Source organism: Salmo trutta, chromosome 3 (assembly GCF_901001165.1).
Source record: "Salmo trutta chromosome 3, fSalTru1.1, whole genome shotgun sequence".
In the NCBI taxonomy this organism is placed as follows: domain Eukaryota; kingdom Metazoa; phylum Chordata; class Actinopteri; order Salmoniformes; family Salmonidae; genus Salmo; species Salmo trutta.
The window spans coordinates 45,093,704-45,120,681 of NC_042959.1; the positions used below are offsets into that span (position 1 = coordinate 45,093,704).

A 26,978-nucleotide genomic window follows, 5' to 3' on the forward strand; every position below is an offset into this window, starting at 1 on the left:
ACACACACACACAGCCACAGCCGTCCCTTAGCCACACGCACTCGTGCATGCACGCACACACGCACACACACACACACACACACACACACACACACACAAACACAGCTCTCCCTCAGCCACAGCGCTCCCTCAGTCACAGCATGCTGTAATGCTCACAGAAACCCCAGCAACGAGCATTCCCCTGCCAGGATGGAAACCCTGTCAAGCTGAGGTCATAGATATGGCCAATATTCTGGAAGTGTGGTTCAAATATCACAGCTCATCCAGTGCCAGTATATATGCCACTCGAGACTCCCCTTGTCCGAGGTGATTTTTAAAACTCAATTTCTGATTTTATTTTATTGCCTCTCTCGTACTAAAAATTGGTTACGGAATGTCATTGTTGCATTTTGTTTCTGGTTTGTACCCTTATATATTTATTTCAATGCCAGTTTTGGATGATTGGTTACATCATTGTTCATTTTTAAAGTGCATCATGGGAGTTTGGTGGATTCTGAGTTGGACAGTAGCCACACGTCAGTTCTCCGGGCCAATTGAGTACCCGAAGTATGAAGCTCTGTAAAGGAACTAACTCACAATACCATGAACTACGTTGGCAGCACAGGCAGAAACGGGCTACTCTGCATCTCTGTCTTCCTATGTGTATTTCTATTGCTCATTTTAACCAGAAGAATACCATTTGCTTTTGGCCTTTGCACCTTACCAAGGGACAGTTAATCACAGCTTTTACAAACCACAGTTTAGACACACTGCGAGACAACACAATGGACACCAACTGACAGGCCTGTCGTGTCTCTTCTCCACTGGCCCATTCTGACTGACAGGAACACTGGCAGCGAGACAGTGCCAGTGTCCACGTGGAAAGAAAAGAGAATGTCAGAGGGGAGAACATGCAGCCTTGTCCTGTGCCATGAACTCCTGCCATCCATCAATCCACATGACATGGCTGGGTGGCAGCTAGCAAGCCAATGGTTAAATGTCAGCCAAACTTTCTGGTTTAAGAGAGTAGGTCAAAGCGCTATTAGGCTAGTACTAGGCTAGCTGCTTCCCTCAGACCCGCTTGGAGAGGAAGGCTGGAAAAATGGGGTTTGTTTTCCCCCGCTTCACTGCCAGAGCTTCTTTCTGTCTGGTCATGGACATGGACACTGCCGCTGCCTGCCTGTTCAACAGCAGGCCTGGTTAGCATCCTGGAAGACTTTTCATTAGACTGATGATTGGCTTGACAACCTATAGCTTACAAGAAAAGGCCCTCTCTGGGTTCACAACATATTCTCCATCTTTTGAAAAATTATTTAGAGTTTTTTTTAACATGAATATTCATATAAATAAATCAAGTGATGGCATATGTCCCATGTCAACCCAATCGCACACAGAACACAGAAATTAACAATTGCTTTGAGTGTCCCTGATCAAATTTGCAGATTTTCGATCCAGACCACAGCAGAGAGAGAGGGGAGAGTCGTTGCCAGCTAGATTCGCAGGATTAGATCACGCTTTTAAAGCTCCGTGATTCAACTCCAAATGCAGTTGACATGAATACCACAAACTGAAAAAAAACAAAAAAATGGAAACAGTCACATTCATACAAGTGCAACCATGACTTTCCTTTAAAAGATGTTAACCCCTCAGCTCAGCCACTGTCTATACTCGGTGGCTTTGAATTCCTATCTTAGCAGAAACATCTATTTTTTTTAATATCTTGTATTAAAGGTCCTGTGCAGTCAAACTAGATTTGCTGTGTTTTTCAGTATATTTCCACATTATGTTGTTGGAAAAATACTGTGAAATTGTGAAAATTATAATAATGCACTAAGAGCTGTTTGAAAAGACAAACGTCACGACTTCCGCCGAAGTCGGTCCCTCTCCTTGTTTCGGGCAGCGTTCGGCGGTTGACGTCACTGGCCTTCTAGCCATCGCCGATCCACTTTTAATTTTCCATTTGTTTTGTCCTTTTCTTACACACCTGGTTTCAATTCCCCAATTACTTGTTCATTATTTAACCCTCTGTTCCCCCCATGTTTGTTTGTGAGTGATTGTTTATCTGTTCATGAATGCGCACGTTAGGCTGGTTACGCTGGGTTATGTTAAACCCTTATTTGTATTTCGTGTTAGTTTGTTCCGTGTGCTTTTGGGTCGCCAAGTAAAAGGATCCGTTTTGCTACCAACTATCTGCTCTAATGCGCCTGACTTCCTACAGCCCTTCACACATACCATTACAACAACCTGAAATTTCTGCCTGTGTTGGTGGGTTGGCGTTTTGGCCTAATATTACAATAAGAAAGAGTTCCAAACCTCTCTGCCAATAACAACTAGTTTTCAGTTTTCCCCTCCCCACTCCCAGACAGTCCTAACAACATTCTTGCTTGAGAAATTGCACTACTAAGAAGCTATTTATTTTTATTTTTGACTATTTTAATTAAAAACAATCACAGTACGGTACTTAATTGTTACCCAGAAATTATTTGATATTGAGTTAAAAACTGAGAAACAAGGCCAAGAGGAGATAAAGTGTTTTAAGCCTCAAGAAGAACATTGAGCCTTCCTTTCATCAGATTCCTGCCAGATCTGATGACCTCATTATTTCTTATTAGTCTCCCAGAACGGCACCTAGACGAGACGTTGGAGGTGGCACAGAGGTTAATCCCAAAGAGGGCTATAACCTGCCCCTATGCATCTGAACCTGCCCCCATGCGCCCCTGGGGGCCTTGTCTGGGGCTCTCCGTTGGGCCCCTGGCCACCGCAGAGGCAGACAAGCAACAGGGCAGATGCAGCACCCTGTGGGAACTTCCCTCATATCCATCTAACTCTGACCCCACAGCCATATATATATATATATGTGTGTGTGTGTGTGTGTGTGTGTGTGTGTGTGTGTGTGTGTGTATATGCGCTAACTATGGCTCTGTCTGATCTCAGATAGCCTCTCTGTTCCCTATCTTGACAGAGGGATGTCTGTCTGTCGTGGCGTCTCCCCCCACCTACATCTTCTTCCGAGGACCTTTGACCTCGATCACTGACTAAGAGGAAGGTCTTCATCTTGGGAGTCTCTCCCTTGTCAGAGCTATATGCATATGTCGTATATCTGTAAAGGAATGACGTATCTTCTACCTTATCTGATAAGGAGTAGGACAGGAATCGCTACCACCAGTGTTGGCTAATAAATGTGACTATAAGCTTGATTTTGACATCTAAACTCAGTAAAAAAAGAAATGTCCTCTCACTGTCAACTACGTTTATTTTCGGCAAACTTAACATGTGTAAATATTTGCATGACATAAACTGAACAAGTTCCACAGACATGTGACTAACAGAAATGGAATAATGTGTCCCTGAACAAAGGGGGGTCAAAATCAAAAGTAACAGCATCTGGTGTGGCCACCAGCTGCATTAAGTAGTGCAGTGCATCTCCTCCTCATGGACTGCACCAGATTTGCCAGTTCTTGCTGTGAGATGTTACCCCACTCTTCCACCAAGGCACCTGCAAGTTCCCGGACATTTCTAGGGGGAATGACCCTAGCCCTAGCCCTCACCCTCCGATCCAACAGGTCCCAGACGTGCTCAATGGGATTGAGATACGGGCTGGCCGTGGCAGAACACTGACATTCCTGTCTTACAAAAAATCACGCCCAGAACGAGCAGTATGGCTGGTGGCCTTGTCATGCTGGAGGGTCATGTCAGGATGAGCCTGCAGGAAGGGCACCACATGAGGGAGGAGGATGTCTTCCCTGTAACGCACAGCGTTGAGATTGCCTGCAGTGACAACATGCTCAGTCCGATGATGCTGTGACACACCGCCCAAGATCGTGACGGACCCTCCACCTCCAAATCGATCCTGCTCTAGAGTACAGGCCTCGGTATAACGCTTATTCCATCGATGATAAACGCGAATCCGACCATCACCCCTGGTGAGACAAAACCGAAACACATCAGTGAAGAGCATTTTTCGCCAGTCCTGTTTGGTCCAGCAACGGTGGGTTTGTGCCCATAGGCAACATTGTTGCCGGTGATGTCTGGTGAGGACCTGCCTTACAACAGGCCTACAAGCCCTCAGTCCAGCCTCTCTCAGCCTATTGCGGACAGTTTGAGCACTGATGGAGGGATTGTGTGTTCCTGGTGTACCTCGGGCAGTTGTTGCAATCCTGTACCTGTCCCGCAGGTGTGATGTTCGGATGTACCGATCCTGTGCAGGTGTTGTTGCACGTGGTCTGCCACTGTGAGGATGATCGGCTGTCCGTCCTGTCTCCCTGTAGCGCTGTCTGCATCTGTACGGACATTGCAATTTATTGCCCTGGCCACATCTGCAGTCCTCATGCCTCCTTGCAGCATGCCTAAGACATGTTCACGCAGATGAGCAGGGACCCTGTGCATCTTTCTTTTGGTGTTTTTCAGAGTCAGTAGAAAGGCCTCTTTAAGTGTCCTAAGTTTTCATAACTGTGACCTTAATTGCCTACCGTCTGTAAGCTGTTAGTGTCTTAACGACCGTTCCACAGGTGCATGTTCATTTATTGTTTATGATTCATTGAACAAGCATGGGAAACAGTGTTTAAACCCTTTACAATGAAGATCTGTGAAGTTATTTGGATTTTTACAAATTATCTTTGAAAGACAAGGACCTGAAAAGGGGACATTTCTTTTTTTTTTGCTGAGTTTACATTGTAAGATGAACTTTAACGTTGTGGCACTCGCTAGTCATGTGGGTTTCGGTGTACCAGCGTCTCCACTGCTGTTTGTTGTCAATAACAGCAGGTTGCGCAACAAGCCGGTGCTTGAGAGTGTAGTAGCGCCAGATGTTATTTTTTATTTTATTTCTTCAGAGCGAAAGAAAGAAAGAAAGACTCAGGTGATGACAGGCCTGGGAAGGCTTGTGTTTGACGGGTGAAGAGGAGCGCTACTTTCCAATTTACTCCTTTGATTTATTGGCTGTTGGGTCCCTGTCTTGGGCCTGACGTGTATTGACTCCGAGCCCCACCGATATCTAATTTCAGCAGGAACAAAGAGAGGAGAGAGGGATGAGAGCTAAAAAAGTAGAGAAGAGGGAGGAGAGAGCGAGCGCATCCTGCCTTTGTGTGGGCCTCTGCCTTACCTCCCCTGTTTCACTCATTCCATGCCAAAATCTCTACAGCACTGTGCAACTCTAGTGGCCCAGTGTGTTTATCAAACAAGAGATAAGCAAGTGTGTGTGTGATATGTTGGACCAGGGATGAGATAATGAGAAGGCAGAAATGTCTATATTGTAAATGTTGGCTGCCTTCCATGTGTAGTTTGTTTTGTTCTATCTAGGTCGTCTTCAATTGGCACCAAACGGAATAAAACTATTTGTACTTGTCCAGTGTAGGGCAATTCCACTGTAACATAGTTATGCTGAGATTTTCCACTTTAAAATGTACAGTATATCCAACAAAAACCAATGATTGCAAAGTTAAACACACAGAATGACGGTTTGTGCTGTTTGTGGCGTCGTTCTTTTACCAAACTTTGCATCAGCACTGTTCTTCAAGTAAATGTGTTTTTGTAAAAATGTTCAGTGGAAATTGTTAAAAGTAGTCCTTGTGCATAGAGTTGTATTGTCTGTTTAACTTTGCAATCATTGTTTTTTGTTGGATATACATTTTAAAGTACAACTCCGCTGCCGAGTCTCAGCATCACTCTGTTACCGTGGAATTGCCCTACAGTGTGCCCTAATGAACACAACCCAGGAGCGCAGTGAGGTCTTACAGGCTGCCTCAGACCACCTCTTGAATCTGAGAGTGTCTGTTGTATGCCTCCATGTACCACATCCGCACATCCGTTCCAGTAGCACTGAATTTACACTGTTCCTACCCCAACATCCCGTTTCTGCAAATCCCAGCTGGTTGTCACATATGGTTGTCACCTCCGAGAGAGTTTCTCTCTTTTCCTTTGGATAAAAGCGTATATTAAATGACGTTATATTGCCCTAGGTTGCACTGTGCTTTTACCATTATATAATTAAGGTTGTAGCTGATTTTATTCATGTCCCTAAGGTAAAAACTCTTTTTACAGCTTTTTTGTAACATATACATACATTTTACATATTACATGTTACATACTACATTTTACATACTACATGCATGGTGCTTTTATATACAGCTTTCACATGACAAATATATTATGTATACATGCAGTACAAACATACATACATATACATACTTGTGTGTGTATGTATGTGTATATATATATATATATATATATATATATATACACACATTTTTATTTATTTTATTTCTCCATTGAACCTCACTGGATATAAGCCTACAGTAGGTCTATATATATCTCGTCAGGAACATCATTCATTAAACTTTGATGAGGGTGATAATCAAGCATTATGCCAATGACCAGCCAGAGAGCCAATAGATACTGTATCTGGGTAAAGAATCAAGAACAGTGTGGATGCTGGTATTCGAACATCTTGTCATCTTTTCAGAAGGTAGGCGACAGGGGCGACAGCGCGATGGGTGTGTCCCCAACCAACTCTGATTTGAGTGTGGTTAGTTATGTGACATGTTTGTTTGTGTGTGTGTGTGTGTGTGTGTATGTGTGTGTATAATTATATGTGTGTGTATATGGTTGTGTGTTTCCATTGTGTGTGTGTGTACGTGACGTGTATATGTGTGTACGTGTGTACTTATGTGTGTGTTTGCAGCGGGTTTGTTTAGACTGGTCAGGATTGGAAAAGCGTGAGAGACAGAGTGAGTGGGTAGAGGCCATACTTAGGGGTTCAAAGTGAAAAGGGGAGGGACCTCCGTCGTTGCGGAGGAATGCAGAGCGAGCAGAGGAGGCCTGATGGTTAGCTGGAGATGGTGTAATTAAGGGGCGTGATTGTGAGAACCTTCTCCGGGCCCGCAAACGGCTCCTAGATAAAAGACTCTTGGGCCTTGTACTCTGTATCTGTTACATGTGGATAATTACTTCAGCACACAATCACACACTCACATGAACACATGGTGACTCTCCGGGAGACACAGAGAAGACCAGATGCCACCACCATACCTGCGAAAGCCTAGTAGAGCGAGTGATTGAGATGACTGCTGCTAGTTGGCTAGCTTATAGGCCAGTGGAGGCTGGTGGGAGGAGCTATAGGAGGATGGGCTCATTGTAACGGCTGAAATGGAATTGGTGGAACAGAGTCAAACATGTGGTTTCTATATGTTTGATATGCTTGATATGTTCCATTAATTCCATTCCAGCCGTTACAATTAGCCCATCCTCCTATAGGTCCTCCCACCAGCCTCCTCTAATATAGATTGGGGTTAGCCAACCAATCAGGCCACTTAGGGATTCTGAGGAGTGTCATAAATTAGACAGCTCGGGTGAGGGCTTCCTTTTAATCAAGCAGCCCAGTGCGTCGACCCGTCGGTGCAGCTCGTGTAATTTGGGCCCCTGCCTGAAAGTGCTATTTGCAGAGTAAAAGGCTTGATGACACATCGCCCTCGCCGCACAGGGCTGCGTTTCAGCCCGGCAGGGTGGGGCGTGGGACGAGAAGTGTGGCGTTGTGTTTCTCACCAAAGACATCAGTGTTGGTTAGTTAGTTTGGCAGGGGCTCGCAATGTTTTTGTTCCCCAACCCAAACTAACACAAAACCGAGGATTCTATCACAGCTGTATGCCAGCTTCCTAATCACAAAAAGTTCATTCTTACCCCCATCAATGATGCAATGTCTGATAACACTAAGCTTAGAATAAACCATATCAAACATAAGTTGGAGGCATGGGTAACAATAACTTGCTTAAAAATATATATTTAAAACCAAAACAAAATAGAATCCCTCAAACCCATTTGTGGCTAGGACATCAGAACCAGGCCCAGACCTCTGTGTTATCACTAGCCTGACATCCAACAGTCTGGAGACATGTTTTCCTGCCTGTGTTGAAAGGGGTCACAGTGAGGTAATGTTTCACTAACTTTGCTGTTGTTATTTCACAGTTCACACTCTTCCCCCGCTCACACTGAAAACCAAGTGTGCTGAAGTACAGCACAGCCCTGGAGATATATGGTTATGTAATTCACAGGACATCAACACAGAGGCTTTCTTTTGGAGGGGGGGTGGTTATCCTTTCAAGAACTCCATCTCCTTCCCCAAACCCCTTTAGTCTTCTATCAACCCCAGGTGGTATGAGTGTATACTGTACTGTAACGCTGCCTAGCCCAGGCCTTGCCGAGACCTCTCCTCTCTTCACTTCCCCTCCTCTCCCAGCATCGCCTCTCATCTCGTCTCCTCTTCCTCCCACAGGGTGCAGGATAGATAACTGTGAGTCCTGCTTCAGTAAAGACTTCTGTACGAAGTGCAAGGCAGGGTTTTACCTGCACAAAGGGTACTGCTCCGAGAAGTGCCCCGAGGGCTTTGCGCCCCTGGAGGACACCATGGAGTGTGGAGGTAAAAGGGAAAAAGCAAAGACATATGTGCATCTGAAATAGCTCCCTATTCCCTATGTAGTGCATTACTGGGCTCTGGTCCAAAGTAGTGCACTATATAGGGAATAGGGTGCCTTTTTGGAGTAATTCATACTGTGTTTGAAATGTGGAAAGTCCACAATGTGGATCACATTGAGGCAGGATCTCCTAGAACTGATTGACTTTACCCAACAGTCTTTAACCTTCTAACGTCTTGTATATGTTTTTAAATGAAACAGTAGAAGGATGGAAAGGTCCACACACCAAGATGTTATGGCCATCCTAGTCTTTTCACTATGTACAACCTGTAAACCTTGATTTGGACCCTCCATCAAGTATCCCTGGTGTTACCCCTTTAATAACTCATGTCTCTCCCCACACAGAGGGCTGCGAGGTGGGCCAGTGGAGCGAGTGGGGGTCCTGCACCAGGAGAAACAAAACCTGCGGCTTCAAGTGGGGTCTGGAGACGCGGATGCGGCACATTGTGAAGAAGCCGCCCAAGGACACGATACCCTGCCCCACCATCGCCGAGTCCAAGAGATGCAAAATGGCCATTAGGCACTGCAGGAGAGGTAAGACGTAACATCGTATTGGCAGACAGCTGTTTGGGTGGGTAGATGGATTGTGTGTGTATATGTGTGTGTGTGTGTGTGTGTGTGTGTGCGCGTGTTTGTGTCATCCATCTCTATCTTTATGGTGTTTTTGGTTTGTGGTGTGTTTGTCATGAGCAAATCTAGCCTCTCCTCAAGGATTATAGTACTTTAGAGCAGGGGTGTCAAACTCATTTCATGGAGGGCCTAGTGTCTGCAGGTTTTTCTTTTTTTTCCTTTCAATTAAGGCCAGACAACCAGGTATGGGGAGTTCCTTACTAATTAGTGGCCTTAATTCATCAATCGAGTACAAGGGAGGAGCGAAAACCTGCAGACACTCGACCCTCCGCGGAATGAGTTTGACACCTGTGCTTTAGAGACTTGTATCGAGGGTATGGGGCCAGAACCCCCTCTTGGGAGAAACCATTTCCCCTTTCTGGTCTCAGAGACCCACCAGGTATGTCTGCTGCTCTAGCCCACATTAACTCTGCGTGTCCCTCAAACACAAACCCACCACTTTCTGTCTTTTTTTAACCTTTTGGTTTTTAGGTGCACAGTGGCATTTTCATGCATGAAATATCAGTATTTTTCCATGGCCGCCCCATTCAAGCCAGCTCACCAGGTTTTTCTGGGTATATTTTTCTCTCTCTCTCCCTCTCTTCAGTGGAATTCTTCAAAGTATGAACTGCAGGTTTCCTCAATGGCACACTCTCTGTTTCCTCCCGTCCATTTGAAAGTTATTTGCGGTACGCACAGCATGTACGTCGACCATTAAATGAGAAGTCAGATCTGGAAATATTTTTTTTGTGTAAATACAGCTAGGAAAATATTTATCCTGAAAGTATTCAGTTCTTCACAGATGATCCAAACACACCATTTAGAGTGATGGCCTCGTTCAAGTGTGCTTATTGATGAGGTGATGACAGAAAAGCTGTCCCTAACTCAAATATGTCCCTAACTCAGTCAATGGGATTTTGGTTTAGGATACAGTGAGGGAAAAAAGTATTTGATCCCCTGCTGATTTTGTACGTTTGCCCACTGACATAGAAATGATCAGTCTATACTTTTAATGGTAGGGTTATTTGAACAGTGAGAGACAGAATAACAACCAAAAAATTCAGAAAAACGCATGTCAAAAATGTTATAAAATGATTTGTATTTTAATGACGGAAATAAGTATTTGACCCCTCTGCAAAACATGACTTAGTACTTGGTGGCAAAACCCTTGTTGGCAATCACAGAGGTCAGACGTTTCTTGTAGTTGGCCACCAGGTTTGCACACATCTTGTCCCACTCCTCTTTGCAGATCTTCTTCAAGTCATTAAGGTTTCGAGGCTGACGTTTGGCAACTCGAACCTTCAGCTCCCTCCACAGATTTTCTATGGGATTAAGGTCTGGAGACTGACTAGGCCACTCCAGGACCTTAATGTGCGTCTTCTTGAGTCACTCCTTTGTTGCCTTGGCCGTGTGTTTTGGGTCATTGTCATGCTGGAATACCCATCCACGACCCATTTTCAATGCCCTGGCTGAGGGAAGGAGGTTCTCACCCAAGATTTGACGGTACATGGTCCCGTCCATCGTCCCTTTGATGCGGTGAAGTTGTCCTGTCCCCTTAGCAGAAAAACACCCCCAAAGCATAATGTTTCCACCTCCATGTTTGACGGTGGAGATGGTGTTCTTGGGGCAGCATTCCTCCTCCTCCAAACACAGCGAGTTGAGTTGATGCCAAAGAGCTCCATTTTGGTCTCATCTGACCACAACACTTTCACCCAGTTGTCCTTTGAATCATTCAGATGTTCATTGGCAAACTTCAGACGGGCATGTATATGTGCTTTCTTGAGCAGGGGGACCTTGCGGGCGCTGCAGGATTTTAGTCCTTCACGGCGTAGTGTGTTACCAATTGTTTTCTTGGTGACTATGGTCCCAGCTGCCTTGAGATCATTGACAAGATCCTCCTGTGTAGTTCTGGGCTGATTCCTCACCGTTCTCATGATCATTGCAACTCCACGAGGTGAGATCTTGCATGGAGCCCCAGGCCGAGGAAGATTGACAGTTCTTTTGTGTTTCTTCCATTTGCGAATAATCGCTCCAACTGCTGTCACCTTCTCACCAAGCTGGTTGGCGCTGGTCTTGTAGCCCATTCCAGCCTTGTGTAGGTCTACAATCATGTCCCTGACATCCTTGGAGAGCTCTTTTGTCTTGGCTGTGGTGGAGAGTTTGGAATCTGATTGATTGATTGCTTCTGTGGACAGGTGTCTTTTATACAGGTAACGAGCTGAGATTAGGAGCACACTCTTAAAGGGAGTGCTGATAATCTCAGCTTGTTACCTGTATAAAAGACACCTGTGAGCCAGAAATGTTTCTGATTGAGAGGGGGTCAAATACTTATTTCCCTCATTAAAATGCAAATCAATTTATAACATTTTTGACATGCGTTTTTCTGGATTTTTTTGGTTGTTATTCTGTCTCTCACTGTTCAAATAAACAAACCATTAAAATTCTAGACTGATCATTTCTTTATCAGTGGGAAAATGTACAAAATCAGCAGGGGATCAAATACTTTTTTCCCTCACTGTATATACACTTCCTTAGGCAAAACAAGGAGATATAGGAGTTATAGTGACAGAATGGCAGATTTGGTTCAAGCCTTCAGGAAAAATTATGAAAAAGAATATTGTTCAACAAAAGCAGGAAAATATCCTCCTTTCTCTCCAGGATTTTCCTCCATTTTTGGTATTGCATGTTAAATCAGAGTACCGTTTAGTGAGGTGGTGAGAGAGTAAATATACTTGAAATAAACCATGATTGTCTCTCCTATTGCAGCAATATTGAGGTAGGCAGTGCATTCTGGCTTGGAAACTGTCCCACTGGGAAGTTTCTTGACTCTAGGTGGCCCATGTGCGTGGAACCAATGTGGAATAGACGTTGAATTAACATCTGTGCCCAGTGAAAATGACGTGGAAACATTGAAATAATGTGGAAACAAAATTGATTAAAATACTGTGTGCCCAGTGGGGTGATTATGTGTTCCTATCCCCTGTCCTGATTTTCTTTAGGAATTTCCCCCTCCTAATTTAGCACTGCTTGCTTGACCTTTTCCAAAGTATTTTATGGTCTTCTTGAATTAAAACCTGGCATTGTTGGGCCTGTGTTACTGGCATCAATTATCTAGTCTGAGGTCAGTGATGGGGAGTTTTGTGAAAAGTCTCAGTTGAATGCAAAGCAAAGCTATTTTTCTGCTTGCCTGTATAAACCAAGTGTGGGGGCCTCTAACGTCGACCTTCCTTATCACTCCTGTCTTATGTTTGATACGGTCATCTATTAGTGTCCTCATCCCATTCAATGTCCACGGGAATTGTCCATGGCCTAAATTTAGTTGTGTAGGCAAAGTCGTCTGTTGTCGTCGCTGTGTGCTCTTTTTGGTTACAAGAATGGCAGAGGTGGCTTGTGCCATGAAGTTGAGTTTTAGACTTAAACGGCACTGTTAACTCCCCGACCCTCAAGCCGCTTAACCCCAAGTGGCAGTGAAAAATCCTATCCCCCAAAACTAAGCCTGTGAAACGAAAGACTTGTCCATGTCAAGCTGTTAAAATAAATACTATGTAAAATGGAAGCCATTTAAGTCGAGCGGGATAAGAGAATGCCAAGAAAGCAAAGAAGAAGAAATACTCAGGGTTCCACACAGCAGAGAGATTCATTTCAGGCAGGCAGCATGGACCCAGTCCCAGTTCCAGACCAACTGACATTGTAAAATAATCACTTCCCATAAGTGATAATAAAGAGTAATCCAATGGGAGGAATGTCTGTATTTCCCTTTGGTGTGCAGGTGACCAGGAAGTGGTCCAAGCCGGTGGATGAAGATCAAGAGGTTCATGGAAAGGCCTCATTACGCCCGGGTTCATTATTAAATACCTCCCAGTTGACCTCTTAAATTACAACAGATTCCAGGGACTTTGGGCAGTAAGGCCCTCCAATGCTATCTAATACACCATGGCTTTGCTCTGCAATATAACAAATTACGTCTCAAGACGTAAATAGGATTATTCCCAGGCTATAACCACAAAGTATGTTTTTTCTTCTAAATATACATTTACAACAATACAACCCAACAAGAAAATAAGTCAGTGTGAACTAGAGTAGAATCGCGATTGACACGAAAGAAAGAAAGGCTGGGTTAAAAAAATATCATTTGGACTGCATGTAATTTCTTCTCATTGAACACCAGTATTTTGGATAAGTATTGGATTAGATTGCTAAGGATAAAAATGACACAGCAAATATACATATTACCATTCAAAAGTTTGGGGTCACTTAGAAATGTCCTTGTTTTTGAAAGAAAAGCAAAAAAAATTGTCCATTACAATGACATCAAATTGATCAGAAATACAGTGTAGACATTGTTAATGTTGTAAATGACTATTGTAGCTGGAAATGGCAGATTGTTTATGGAATATCTACATAGGCATACAGAGGCCCATTATCAGCAACCATCACTCCTGGGTTCCATGGAACGTTGTGTTAGCTTATCCAAGTTTATCATTTTAAAAGGCTAATTGATCATCAAAAAACCCTTTTGCAATTATGTTAGCACAGCTAAAAACTGTTGTGACTAGTACACGGAGTTGTACGAGATCTTCAGTTTCTTGGCAAATTCTCGCATGGAATAGCCTTCATTTCTCAGAACAAGAATAGACTAATGAGTTTCAGAAGAAAGTTCTTTATTTCTGGCCATTCTGAGCCTGTAATCGAACCCACAAATGCTGATGCTCCAGATACTCAAATAGTCTAAAGACGGCCAGTTGTATTGCTTCTTTAATCAGAACAACAGTTTTCAGCTGTGCTAACATAATTGCAAAAGGGTTTTCTGATGATCAATTAGCCTTTTAAAATGATAAACTTGGATTAGCTAACACAACATGCCATTGGAAGACAGGAGTGATGGTAGCTGATAATGGGCCTCTGTACGCCTATGTAGATATTCTATTTTAAAAAATCAGCCATTTCCAGCTACAATAGTCATTTACCACATTAACAATGTCTATACTGTATTCTGATCAATTTGATATTATTTTAATGGACCAAAAATGTGCTTTCCTTTCAAAAACAAGGACATTTCTAAGTGACCCCAAACTTTTGAACGGTAGTGTATATGTATATATATTTTACATGTATGTAGATATACACTATTTATGTTAATGTTTATCTGATTGCCTCCGGCTTGCATTTCTATGCGCTTAAATAACACTGGAAGTCATTTACAGATTCATTTCCCCCAGTTTAACCCTGACTCACATTGCCCAGAGTCAAGGATCTTTCTTCCTCAGTGTCTTCTGTGAGACATAATCCCTCAAGAAAATATACATGGACAGAGATATTCAAAGCCCAGATAATGTCAAGGACGTCAAGAAACAGAGCATTTCTCAACGAAATGCGAAGATGTGTCTAAATACAGTTCCTTGCAAAAGTATTTATCCCCCTTGGCGTTTTTCCTATTCTGTTTGTTACAACCTGTAATTTAAATTGATTTTTATTTGGATTTCATGTAATGGACATACACAAAATAGTCCAAATTGGTGAAGTGAAATGAAAAAAAAATTGTTGTTTAAAAAACAAAATTCACAAAAACAACAAAACTGAAAAGTGGTGCATGTATATGTTTTCACCCCCTTTGCTATGAAGCCCCTAAATAATATCTGGTGCAACCAATTACCATCAGAAGTCACATTATTAGTTAGATTGCACACAGGTGGACTTTATTTAAGTGTCACATGATCTCAGTATATATACAGCTGTTCTTAAAGGCCCCAGAGTCTGCAACACTACTAAGCAAGGGGCACCACCAAGGACCACTTTAAGCCGTACACTTCACAGAGCTGGGCTTTATGAAAAAGTGGCCAAAAAAGCCATTGCTTAAAGAAAAAAATAAGCAAACACGTTTGGTGTTCACCAAAAGGCATGTGGGAGACTCCCCAAACATATGGAAGAAAGTACTCTGGTCAGATGAGACTAAAATGTAGCTTTTTGGCCATCAAGGAAACCGCTATGTCTGGCGCAAACCCAATCACCCCGGGAACACCATCCCCACAGTGAAGCATGGTGGTGGCAGCACTATGCTGTGGGGATGTTTTTCATCGGCAGGGACTGGGAAACTAGCCAGAATTGAAGGAATCATAGAACTGAAGGAATCAAATTATTAATTTGTAGACAAACTGGAATTAAATCCAGACTAAGTCAGTGCACAGATGGAACTATCCAAGTAGAAGATAACTCTCCTTAAAATGTTGATATTTGGTTGCGTTGACAACCAAACAATTCAATATCACTTTTGAAATAAAATAAATTGCCTATTAACTTGTTGAACAATTCACAAATGACATGTTGGATTCACATCTCCAACTCAACCAAAAATAAAAGTTGAAGAATAGGATGAAACAAGAGGCTGCGGTGGAACTATCCAAGCAGTAAATACATCTCCTTTAAACGTAGATAATTTTTTCGTTGTCAACCGAACACAATTCAATGTTACTTTTACAGTAAATAGCCTAAAGTTAAGGCTATCTTACAAACGAATGTATCATTCAACCTCAATAGTAGTTACACATCCATGGCCACATTTTGAGGTTACTGTAGCTATACATTTCTTATGTAATTATATAAAGTGCGCATGTTTAAGATAGGATGAATAGGTTGTCGCAGGTTTGTGAGATCTTCACAATCGCTGTAATAATCTGTGGAGAATCTGCAATCCAGGTCATTTGGTTGTGCTATTAGATGAAGCACAGTGATTACACATTAATATGTTGTACAAATAAACATACTATCTGACATTGTATTCTAATTTGAACCTTGCCATGCTTTAAAAATGATTGAAAGCACTGTGATAAACTTTGGATGACAACTAAACCAAAAATTTTAATTGGAATTTGGTTTTGCTTTTAAATGGTTGAAATCATAGTGATAGGACATTGGAAATTCAATGTGCTTTTGGCTGTCTTTTTGAGCGGGTTAATATAGGTTGTAATCTATCTCATTGATCAATGTCAACCAATTATTACCAAATGATCTACGTTGATATGAGTGGGTATATTCTGACTCAGCTAGCATGGCGTCACTGAAACCTGGACTCAGGGGTAGATGTAACATCTTCCTGTGACATTGTGTCTCATGTAACCATACCGCACATAACATATCATACTAATTTGAGTGTCCTGGATTTCCGTTTACTGTGTTACGTCTAGTCTATGAGACCAGGCTGCCTGGAGTTACCAGACAACCAAAGAGTTGGTATTTTTGCTTGGCTGCTTCTCCCTGTTGGGCAGTGGTGTAAAATACTAAAGTAAATATACTTTGAAGTACTACTTAAGTCGTTTTTTGGGATATCTGTACTTTACTTTATTATTTATATTTTTGACAACTTTATACTTGTACTTCACTACATTCCTAAAGAAAGTAATGTACTTTTTACTCCATACATTTTCCCTGACACCAAAAAGTACTCGTTACATTTCGAATGCTTAGCAGGACTGGAAAATTGTCCAATTCATACACTTCTCAAGAGAACATCCCTAGTCATCCTTCCTGCTTCTGATCTGGCAGACTCACTAAACACATATGCTTCGTTTGTAAATTATGTCTAAGTGTTGCAGGGTGCCCCTGGCTATCCATACATTTTAAAAATCAAGAAAATTGTGGCGTCTGGTTTGCTTAATATAAGGAATTTGAAATTAGTTTTATTTTTATATTTGATATTTAAGTATATTTTAGCAATTACATTTACTTTTGATACATAAGTATATTTAAAACCAAATACTTTTAGACTTTTACTCAAGTAGTATTTTACTTGGTGACTTTCACTTTTAAGTCATTTTCTATTAAGGTATCTTTATTTTTACTCAAGTATGACAACTGGGTACTTTTTCCACCACTGCTGTTGGGTGCCACTCTTCTTCTCCTCACCTCTTCCCTCCCTCAGGGTAGGTAGACAGACTGCTGTTCTGTTGCTTCCATCCTCTCCTCTCTCCCCAGGGTGGTCTGCTGAAAGGGCCATAAACATGCCTTATTAATAGCTGTTCCATTGGCCTCTGCAATGACACACTGACTTCTCTCTCTCTCTCTCACGTGCGCTTTCGCAGTCTCCCGCTTTCTCTCCCCTCTCTCTCCATCACCGTCTCTTTCTGTGCACTTACTCTCTGTCTCTGGAGTCTGAACCTGCTCAATATTGAAGCTATTAGGATTCTCCCTCAGGAGATTTCCCAGCAATCCTATCAGATTCACTGGTTTACAAACAGGCATGTGACAAGTACATCTCTCTCTCTCTCTCTCTCTCTCTCTCTCTCTCTCTCTCTCTCTCTCTCTCTCTCTCTCTCTCTCTCTCTCTCTCTCTCTCTCTCTCTCTCTCTCTAATTCAATATGCTTTAATGGCATGATGACAAGGTCAATGTTGCCAAAGCAAAGTGATACACAACAATAAGAATTGGGGAAAAAATACGTTCAAAAATCTAATTCAAGAAACAAAAATGTCTATTATAGTACATGGAGAAATTAGTACAAACAAATGTAATGTTTCTTCCCTTAGCTTGTGGCAAGCTGTGACATATTGTGCTGCAAACTCATACACATCAGATATTTTCCCCCAAAAGTATAGAGTATAAGTTTATCTTTGTTTGATTGTTCTGTGAATGTGGACATTAACATTTTTCATTTGGGGAAGAAGAAATCTCTAACCAATATGTATTTGGGGCAGAAGATTAGAAAGTGTTCTTCAATTTCTATTTCTCCCGACCCACAGGGATGACATAGTCGCTCTGGCCAGCCATGTTTTTTTATGGCGTCATGTTTCAATTGCCAGGCTATGATTACTAATTCTGTATTTAGTTAAAGATTAAATCTGCATTGGGGGGAAACGGCACAATGTTCACCCCACCACCGTTGTTATTGTTTCTGTTGCCAAGCTGAAGAGACGTCGCGCAGCATGGTAAAAACAATTGCTGTACATATGATGCAATGATTTCAGAGGGGGAAAAAAACTGTATTTGTTGTTTGCAGTAACTTCTTTGTTGTTGTAATATTGCAAATGGGCGTGGCAGTGTCACCATTAAGGATTTCAGCTTCAAGGTGTTGCTTTGTTTGGGGTCTTTTAAATGGGTTAAGTACAGTGGCTTGCGAAAGTATTCACCCCCTTGGCATTTTTCCTATTTTGTTGCCTTACAACCTGGAATTAAAATAGATTTTTGGGGGGTTTGTATCATTTGATTTACACAACATGCCTACCATTTTGAAGACGCAAAATATTTTTTATTGTGAAACAAACAAGAAATAAGACAAAAAAACAGAGAACTTGAGCATGCATAACTATTCAATACTATTCAATACATAACTATTCAATACTATTCAAAAGTCAATACTTTGTAGAGCCACCTTTTGCAGCAATTACAGCTGCAAGTCTCTTGTTATGTCTCTATAAGCTTGGCACATCTAGCCACTGGGATTTTTGCCCATTCTTCAAGGCAAAACTGCTCCAGCTCCTTCAAGTTAGATGGGTTCCGCTGGTGTACAGCAATCTTCAAGTCATACCACAGATTCTCAATTGGATTGAGGTCTGGGCTTTGACTAGGCCATTCCAAGACATTTAAATGTTTCCCCTTAAACCACTCGAGTGTTGCTTTAGCAGTATGCTTAGGGTCATTGTCCTGCTGGAAGGTGAACCTCCGTCCAAGTCTCAAATCACTGGAAGACTGAAACAGGTTTCCTTCAAGAATTTCCCTGTATTTACCTGCCGATGAAAAACATCCCCACAGCATGATGCTGCCACCACCATGCTTCACTGTGGGGATGGTGTTCTCAGGGGGGGGGGGGGGGGGGGGGGGGGGGGGTGATGAGAGGTTTGTTATGGTGCCATATTCTTTCCATTTTTTAATAATGGATTTAATTGTGCTTCGTGGGATGCTCAAAGTTCCAAATATTTTTTTGTAACCCAACCCTAATCTGTACTTCTCCGTAACTTAGTCCCTGACCTGTTTGGAGAGCTCCTTGGTCTTCATTGTGTCGCTTGCTTGGTGGTGCCTCTTGCTTAGTGGTGTTGCAGACTCTGGGGCCTTTCAGAACAGGTGTATATACTGAGATCATATGACATATCATGTGACACTTAGATTGCACACAGGTGGACTTTATTTAACTAATTATGTGACTTATGAAGGTAATTGGCTGCACCAGATCTTATTTAGGGGCTTCATAGCATTTTTTGAAGTTTTTGAAACAAGTCATTTTTTTTCATTTCACATCACCAATTTGGACTATGTTGTGTATGTCCATTACATTAAATCCAAATAAAAATCTATTTAAATTACAGGTGAAGTCTCTTTCCAATGCTCGATATCATTCCATCTTTCTCTGATCTTTGACCTCACTTCGCCAATAGTCAATGTACAGTTGAAGTCGGAAGTTTACATACAACTTAGCCAAATACATTTAAACTCAGTTTTTCACAATTCCTGACATTTAATCCTAGTAAACATTCCCTGTCTTAGGTCAGTTAGGATCACCACTTTATTTTAGGACTGTGAAATGTCAGAATAATAGTAAAGAGTTATTTATTTCAGCTTTTCTTTCTTTCATCACATTCCCAGTGGGTCAGAAGTTTACATACACTCAATTAGTATTTGGTAGCATTACCTTTAAATTGTTTAACTTGGGTCAAACGTTTCGGGTAGCCTTTCACAAGCTTCCCACAATAAGTTGGGTGAATTTTGGCCCATTCCTTCTGTCAGAGTTAGTGTAACTGAGTCAGGTTTGTAGGCCTCCTTGCTCGCACACACTTTTTCTATAGAATTGAGGTCAGGGCTTTGTGATGGCCACTCCAATACCTTGACTTTGTTGTCCTTAAGCCATTTTGCCACAACTTTAGAAGTATGCTTGGGGTCATTGTCCATTTGGAAGACCCATTAGCGACCAAGCTTTAACTTCCTGACTGATGTCTTGAAATGTTGCTTCAATATATCCACATAATTTTCCTCCCTCATGATGCCATCTATTTTGTGAAGTGCACCAGTCCCTCCTGCAGCAAAGCACCCCCACAACATGATGCTGCCACCCCCTTTGCTTCACGGTTGGGATGGTGTTCTTCGGCTTGCAAGCTTCCCCCTTTTTCCTCCAAACATAACGATTGTCATTATGGCCAAACAGTTCTATTTTTGTTTCATCAGACCAGAGCACATTTCTCCAAAAAATACGATCTTTGTCCAAATGTGCAGTTGCAAACCGTAGTCTGGCTTTCTTATGGAGGTTTTGGAGCAGTGGCTTCTTCTTTGCTGAGCGGCCTTTTAGGCTATGTTGATATCGGACTCGTTTTACTGTGGATATAGATACTTTTGTACCTGTTTCCTCCAGCATCTTCACAAGGTCCTTTGCTGTTGTTTTGGGATTTGATTTGCACTTTTCGCACCAAAGTACGTTCATCTCTAGGAGACAGAACGCATCTCCTTCCAGAGCGTTGTGACGGCTGCGTGGTCCTATGGTGTTTATACTTGCGTACTATTGTTTGTACAGATGAACGTGGTACCTTCAGGCGTTTGGAAATTGCTCTCAAGGATGCACCAGACTTGTGGAGGTCTCCAATTTTTTTTCTGAGGTCTTGGCTGATTTCTTTAGATTTTCCCATGATGTCAAGCAAAGAGGCACTGAGTTTGAAGGCCTTGAAATACATCCACATGTACACCTCTAATTGACTCAAATGATGTCAATTAGCCTATCAGAAACTTCTAAAGCCATGACATAATTTTCTGGAATTTTCCAAGCTGTTTAAAGGCACAGTCAACTTAGTGTATGTAAACTTCTGACCCACTGGAATTGTGATACAATGAATTATAAGTGAAATAATCTGTCTGTAAACAATTGTTGGAAGAATTACTTGTGTCATGCACAAAGTAGATGTCCTAACCGACTTGCCAAAACTATAGTTTGTTAACAAGAAATTTGTGGAGTGGTTGAAAAACGAGTTTTAATGACGCCAACCTAAGTGTATGTAAACTTCCGACTTCAACTGTATGTGTTCTTATTATTCACTTCCAGCTGTCTAAATTCTGCTCTTGGGGCCTCTCTCTCTCTCTCTGGAGTCTGAGGCTGCTCAGTATTGGCACCATTAGGATTCTCCCTCAGGAGATTTCACTGCAATCATAAAAATATATAAACATCAATCCTGTCATCAGACTCTTGTTTACAAACAGGGATGTAACAAGTACATCTCTCCATATCCATCTCTTTCTTTCTCTCTCTCTCTCTCTCTCTCTCCCTCTTTCACCCACTCTCTCCCTCTCTCTACCTCTCTCTCTCTTTTACACTGTAACTTCCTCTTTCTGCTTAAATTCATTACAGTCAGCCCTCCCCTCCGTTTTCTCCTAACCTCCAAGTGATGAGTTATTCCATTTTAATAGTATTAGATGTAGTGTAAACAACTTAAAATGTTTAAACTCTAAAAACGCCTACTTTATCTTTCTGTAATGCCTGGTTTTTGGATTTAGGCTGAGTAGTAAGGTCTTACACAAACACGCCATTGAAACTCATTGGCTAATTTTCTACTGCTCGACAAATCCGCTTTCAGATTCACAGACGGCTCCAAAGTCACTAGTTGTCATTGACAAGCGCGACATTTGTGTAACTCTTGTTTTCATTTTCTGTGTAAATAGGCAAAATAATTATTAGTCAGCCCAGAGTGGATTATTTCTAGCCACACAAAGACAGAGAGATGAGATGAGCAAGACTCCCAGGCACCATGGCGACAGGGTGGAGAGGGAGAATGTAAGGCAGACTGTTAGAGAAAGAGAGACCCCATAATGATTGTCTATGGTCATTGGATTAGGTACCTGTGCTGGAAGCAGAGAGGAGCAGCAGTAGTAGGCCAGTGTGGTGGGGGATAATGATCTCCCCTGTGTGTAAGAGGAGAAACCTTCTCTGCTGTAGAGCTCATCTGAGGCCAAGCCCTCCATCGCACTATCATCAATCATACACTTAGCTAAACTTCTCAGAACAGGCCCGAGCACTTGCCTTGCCTTGCCTTAGCCAGGCGGCAAATGCTTCTCGTTGGAAAACCACTTGTGTGTGTGTGTGTGTCCGTGTCTTCACAAGTGTGCAATTCATACTGTATGTGTACTGTACATTTTCTTTCCGTAGAGAAATCATCACAGCCTATGAAAAAAAGTTGAAAGTATTGGTAACTTGTTATACAGTATTAGTACTTCAGTATTTGTAGTATTTCAGTATCAAATCAAATGTATTTATATAGCCCTTCGTATATCAGCTGAAATCTCAAAGTGCTGTACAGAAACCCAGCCTAAAACCCCAAACAGCAAGCAATGCATGTGAAAGAAGCACGGTGGCTAGGAAAAACTCCCTAGGAAAAACTCCCTAGAAAGGCCAAAAACCTAGGAAGAAACCTAGAGAGGAACCAGGCTATGAGGGGTGGCCAGTCCTCTTCTGGCTGTGCCGGGTGGATATTATAACACAACATGGTCAAGATGTTAAAATGTTCATAAATGACCAGCATGGTCAAATAATAATAATCATAGTAGTTGTCGAGGGTGCAACAAGCACGTCCGGTGAACAGGTCAGGGTTCCGTAGCCGCAGGCAGAACAGTTGAAACTGGAGCAGCAGCATGGCCAGGTGGACTGGGGACAGCAAGGAGTCATCATGCCAGGTAGTCCCGAGGCATGGTCCTAGGGCTCAGGTCCTCCGAGAGAAAAAAAGAAAGAGAGAATTAGAGAGAGCATATTTAAATTCACACAGGACACCGGATAAGACAAGAGAATACTCCAGATGTAACAGACTGACCCTAGCCCCCCGACACATAAACTACTGCAGCATAAATACTGGAGGCTGAGACAGGAGGGATCAGAAGACACTGTGGCCCCATCCGATGATACCCCCGGACAGGGCCAAACAGGCAGGATATAACCCCACCCACTTTGCCAAAGCACAGCCCCCACACCACTAGAGGGATGTCTACAACCACCAACTAACTTACCGTCCGAAGACAAGGCCGAGTATAGCCCACAAAAATCTCCGCCATGGCACAACCCAAGGGGGGCGCCAACCCAGACAGGAAGACCACGTCAGTGACTCAACCCACTCAAGTGACGCACCCCTCCCATGGACGGTATGTCAGTGTCCATATAAAGTAACATGGCTAGATGAACGCTAGAATGCCTGTGAGGTCTTCGTCAGCTGTTAAAGAGCTATGGAATCGGACAGAGAGTGATAGGCAGCAGCTCGGTGCTCAGCAGCCACCTCAGTGTCTCCACAGGTTCTGTCAAACCTGGTGTGGTTGTGAAATAAACACACAGGCCTGTGGACCAGGTTCTGTCTAACTCTAAGTGTGGGTCTTATAGATTTTGTCTACCCCAGTGTGGTTCTGTAGTGTGGTTCTGTAGGGAACACACAGCTCTGTGGACCTCCTGGCCGTCTCCGTCTGGGTACCATGTGTGGCGGTCGGTTTGGTCCTCCTGTAAAACGATGCACTGAGAAGCGTGACTGCCCCAAATCCGTTTGGGAGGAAGCGCGGCCGCCTGTCTGTAACACACACCGTCCGTGACACCAACAAGCTCAAGCTAGGATTCGCTCGACGTGTGTGTGTTTTATGTGTGTGTGTCGAATCAAATCAAAGTTTATTTGTCCCATGACAGAATTCAACAGGTGTAAGCCATACAGTGAAACGCTTACATACAAGTTCTTATTTACAAGTTCTTATTTACAAGCTCTAGCGTGTGTGCGTGTCTGTGTATGTGTACTGTGTCACACAGAATTTGCCTGTTTACGGTCAGAAAGCCAAGAGATTTAGGTGCTGGCAAAGGCAATCCGCTGATCAAATCTGACTCTGGCCTGTGTTTGTCGGTTTGGAAAATCAATATCCCCCAACTAATTTCTGGATGTTTGTGTGCCTGTCAGACATAGCCCGCTCCCTCTCCTGCTGCCATCATCATGCCAGTTCGCAGAACACAGGCTGACAGACTTTCACTGAAGAGCTAACTCCTCTCTTATGGAGTGCGCTCCTTTTCCTCCACAGAGAAGTTCATGGGACAGGCCTCGTCCAAACCAAACAGCAAGTGCTTTGCCTCTGCCTCTGCCACCACACTCAACCAAACCTCTTAAATGCTCTCAGGAAAGAAAAAATATGATTTGTAGATGATGATTCCTGAGTCCTGATGATTCTGTGGCAGATCCGGAATGGGGCCGATGATTAACAGGCGAACTCCGGCCCGGGTAATATCACGGAAAATCCAGATAAATGTATTTCCCGCCAGCGGGAGTGGGCCGGCAAGTGCTTTCCCAGGGCAGACAGAGAGCACTAATTGGCTGCTGGCCTGTCAGAGTGATTATGCGTGCCCCACGCGGCATCCTGTTGTGACTGCGAGAGCCATGCCCTAATCTTCATTTAATTAGCCCGTTCGGCACGTCCGACACGGTAGCTTCGAAGTGGGGCCTTCAGGAGTGCCGCGCCCTGATGCTTCCCACCTCGCCCTCTCCTCGCAGACACAGGGCAGCTCTGTCCGCCTCTGACATCACCGCTGTTCTCCAGAGCTGGTGACATGTAATGTATCTGGAATTATTCATTAAGATTATTCATTAAGACGTGATGAGTCAGGGATATTCAGGAACAGGTAGCTCTCGATGATAATGAGGACGTCGTTAAGCGTTGTGTGACATTCATTTTACCTCTGAGCTTGAGATTTGGAATATGTTCGAATGGCGAGGTAGAGAGGTTAGAGAGCGTTTACTGCTGTGTTTCTGAGACTCAGATAGAGGATCACGGGTCCGAAGGAAAGACATCAACCTGTCATTGGATTGGCCGGGACCTCTGCAGCCCTGTGCCAATGGCAGTTATAGCCAACGCTGCGGTCGCACTCACAAATGAACACAGAAGTTCTGCTTCCGTCATCCTCAGTCCCTACCAGTTGCAGCCATAGAGCATTCCTTTTCCTATAAGCACTTATTATATTATTCTTTGCATCTCTTAACCGGATGGAAATTGATTATCCAAGCGCATGTCTGGACAGCCAATCAACACTTGATTTATACTGACGGTTCCCTGACCAAACTTTGGGTTTATTTTTCTGCCTCTCGAGCATTTTCGCAGTGTTAAATCTTCCACTGGAGGAGAAAGTCATTACCAGTAGTCTCCGGTCCTTCTCTGCCGTGGTTGCATTCCTCAAAGGAGGCTTCGGAGGAGGGAGTCTCTGATTAACTCCCCACAAAGTGCCCTGCTCCCTGACCAAAATAAATATGGCCACTGTCATTTTGTCAGCAACTGTCTTTGGAGAGCAATATTTGAAACACCCCATGATCCTTGCTGGCTTTTATATGGAGAATCCATCGTCATACCACAGGCATGAGCCATAAACATGTGGAGGCCTTTCAAAGACCAGGGGGGTGGAGGAGGAGGGGGTGCATTAGTGCTCACTGGGGCTCCATTCTCCACATTATTGTCATCTGGTCGGTTCCAAGCAGGAAGAACTAGTGGGGGGAGTCTTTTATTTCTCCCACTCTTTGGCCCGACAAACTAGTCGTTTTACCGAACGGCCTCTCTAGGCGCATGTAGTCACATTACAACATGGAAATCCCAGGCATTTTTTTTTTCTCTCATTCATTTTAACGGCGATGACCATATTAATTATTGCTTGATTTTCTGCCATAAGGTTGAGAACGTTTAGGGGCGTGTTAAGATGAAATCTCATACGTTATATAAGGAAACATCCATGGAACAACAGACAGATTTAATGGGTTCAATCAAGATGATTTGTATGTCACGAAGTAGGAATGTATGTCACGAAGTTCAGGAAAGCCTCCCTGTCTGAGGTTCTGGCTGGGAGGAAATGAGGCGGCAAATGCCCAAACAGTGACAGCCCCATCAAAAACAGACGTACACAAACAAACAAAGTGGCAGCACACTGGAGGGGGAGCAGAGCAGAAGGAAAACGTTTCAAGTCCCCATCAACATGTTTCACAAATGGGAGAAATGTACTGTCACAGTGTGATATTGTCCATTACATTGTTAGGGCTGTAAAGCCAGGTTCTCTGCTGAGGGTTCATTGGAGGTTTTAGGGCATTGGTGGTTTGTCAGTGGTTTCTATATCTAGAGATGAGATCTGAGGCAGTCTTAGGTGCTTCAACAGACTCACATTGAGTTGATGAGTTCAAATGTAAGTAACCATCTCCATGGCCCCTGTCCGGGATGCATCTCTGTTTGCCAGACCTCCAGCTCTCTGACTGTGGCCCGAACACGCTTTCATCGCCACGTACAGACCATACATAGCATACCAACACACACACACACACACACGTATTAACAAACACACATACACACACACACACAAACACACACACTTGCCTATGTACAGAAAAGGACATAGTGTAGATTTTGTTTATCTACTCTACCCTTGTCTTCTCTCTCTTTCTCTCTCTTTCTTTCTCTCTCTTACTCAAACATACACACATCTTTCAGAGATGCAAGCACTATACGACAATGACAATCGGAATGACAGACAACACAGGAGAACATTTTAGCGTGGTGGTACATTTTTGAGGGGAACATCAGCGTGTCCGCGTCCACCCCCTTGAGTGTGCTGGCTGTAAGGAGAAGGGAAGGGGGCCGGCTAGGAACATCTGGTGCACAGTTGCATCGGCACAGCCACCAGAAGCCCCTCTCCCTCCCCCCTCCCACTCTCTCCCCTCTTTCTCTTACTCCCCCCTTTCTCTCTTCCCCCCTCTCCTTCTCTCCATCCATCTCTGGCGGGCCTGGTCTTTATAGAGACATCACAGCTTTTAATTAGAGCCTGATGATTCACAGAGAGAGGCTGCGGCTTTTGACCCACTCATGTCCAGGAGCTTGGACCCAGGGAACAGACACACAGACACAACAAAGCAACAACTACAGGCCTGCCAGCTGCTTCTCAGTGTGCGTGTGTGTGTGTGTGTGTGTGTGTGTGCGTGCGAGC

General features: G+C 43.3%; 1 protein-coding gene across 2 annotated transcripts in view; it reads left to right on the forward strand.

Moving 5' to 3' along the window:
- The window catches only part of LOC115176013 (R-spondin-2-like), an 84,102-nt gene that overhangs the window by 46,084 nt on the left and 11,040 nt on the right, over nt 1-26,978 (forward strand). For both annotated transcript variants that reach the window (XM_029735735.1, XM_029735742.1), the window contains 2 exons: nt 8,246-8,389; nt 8,790-8,978. In XM_029735735.1, the coding sequence (XP_029591595.1) occupies nt 8,246-8,389; nt 8,790-8,978 (333 nt within the window). The remainder of the gene's footprint in view (nt 1-8,245; nt 8,390-8,789; nt 8,979-26,978) is intronic.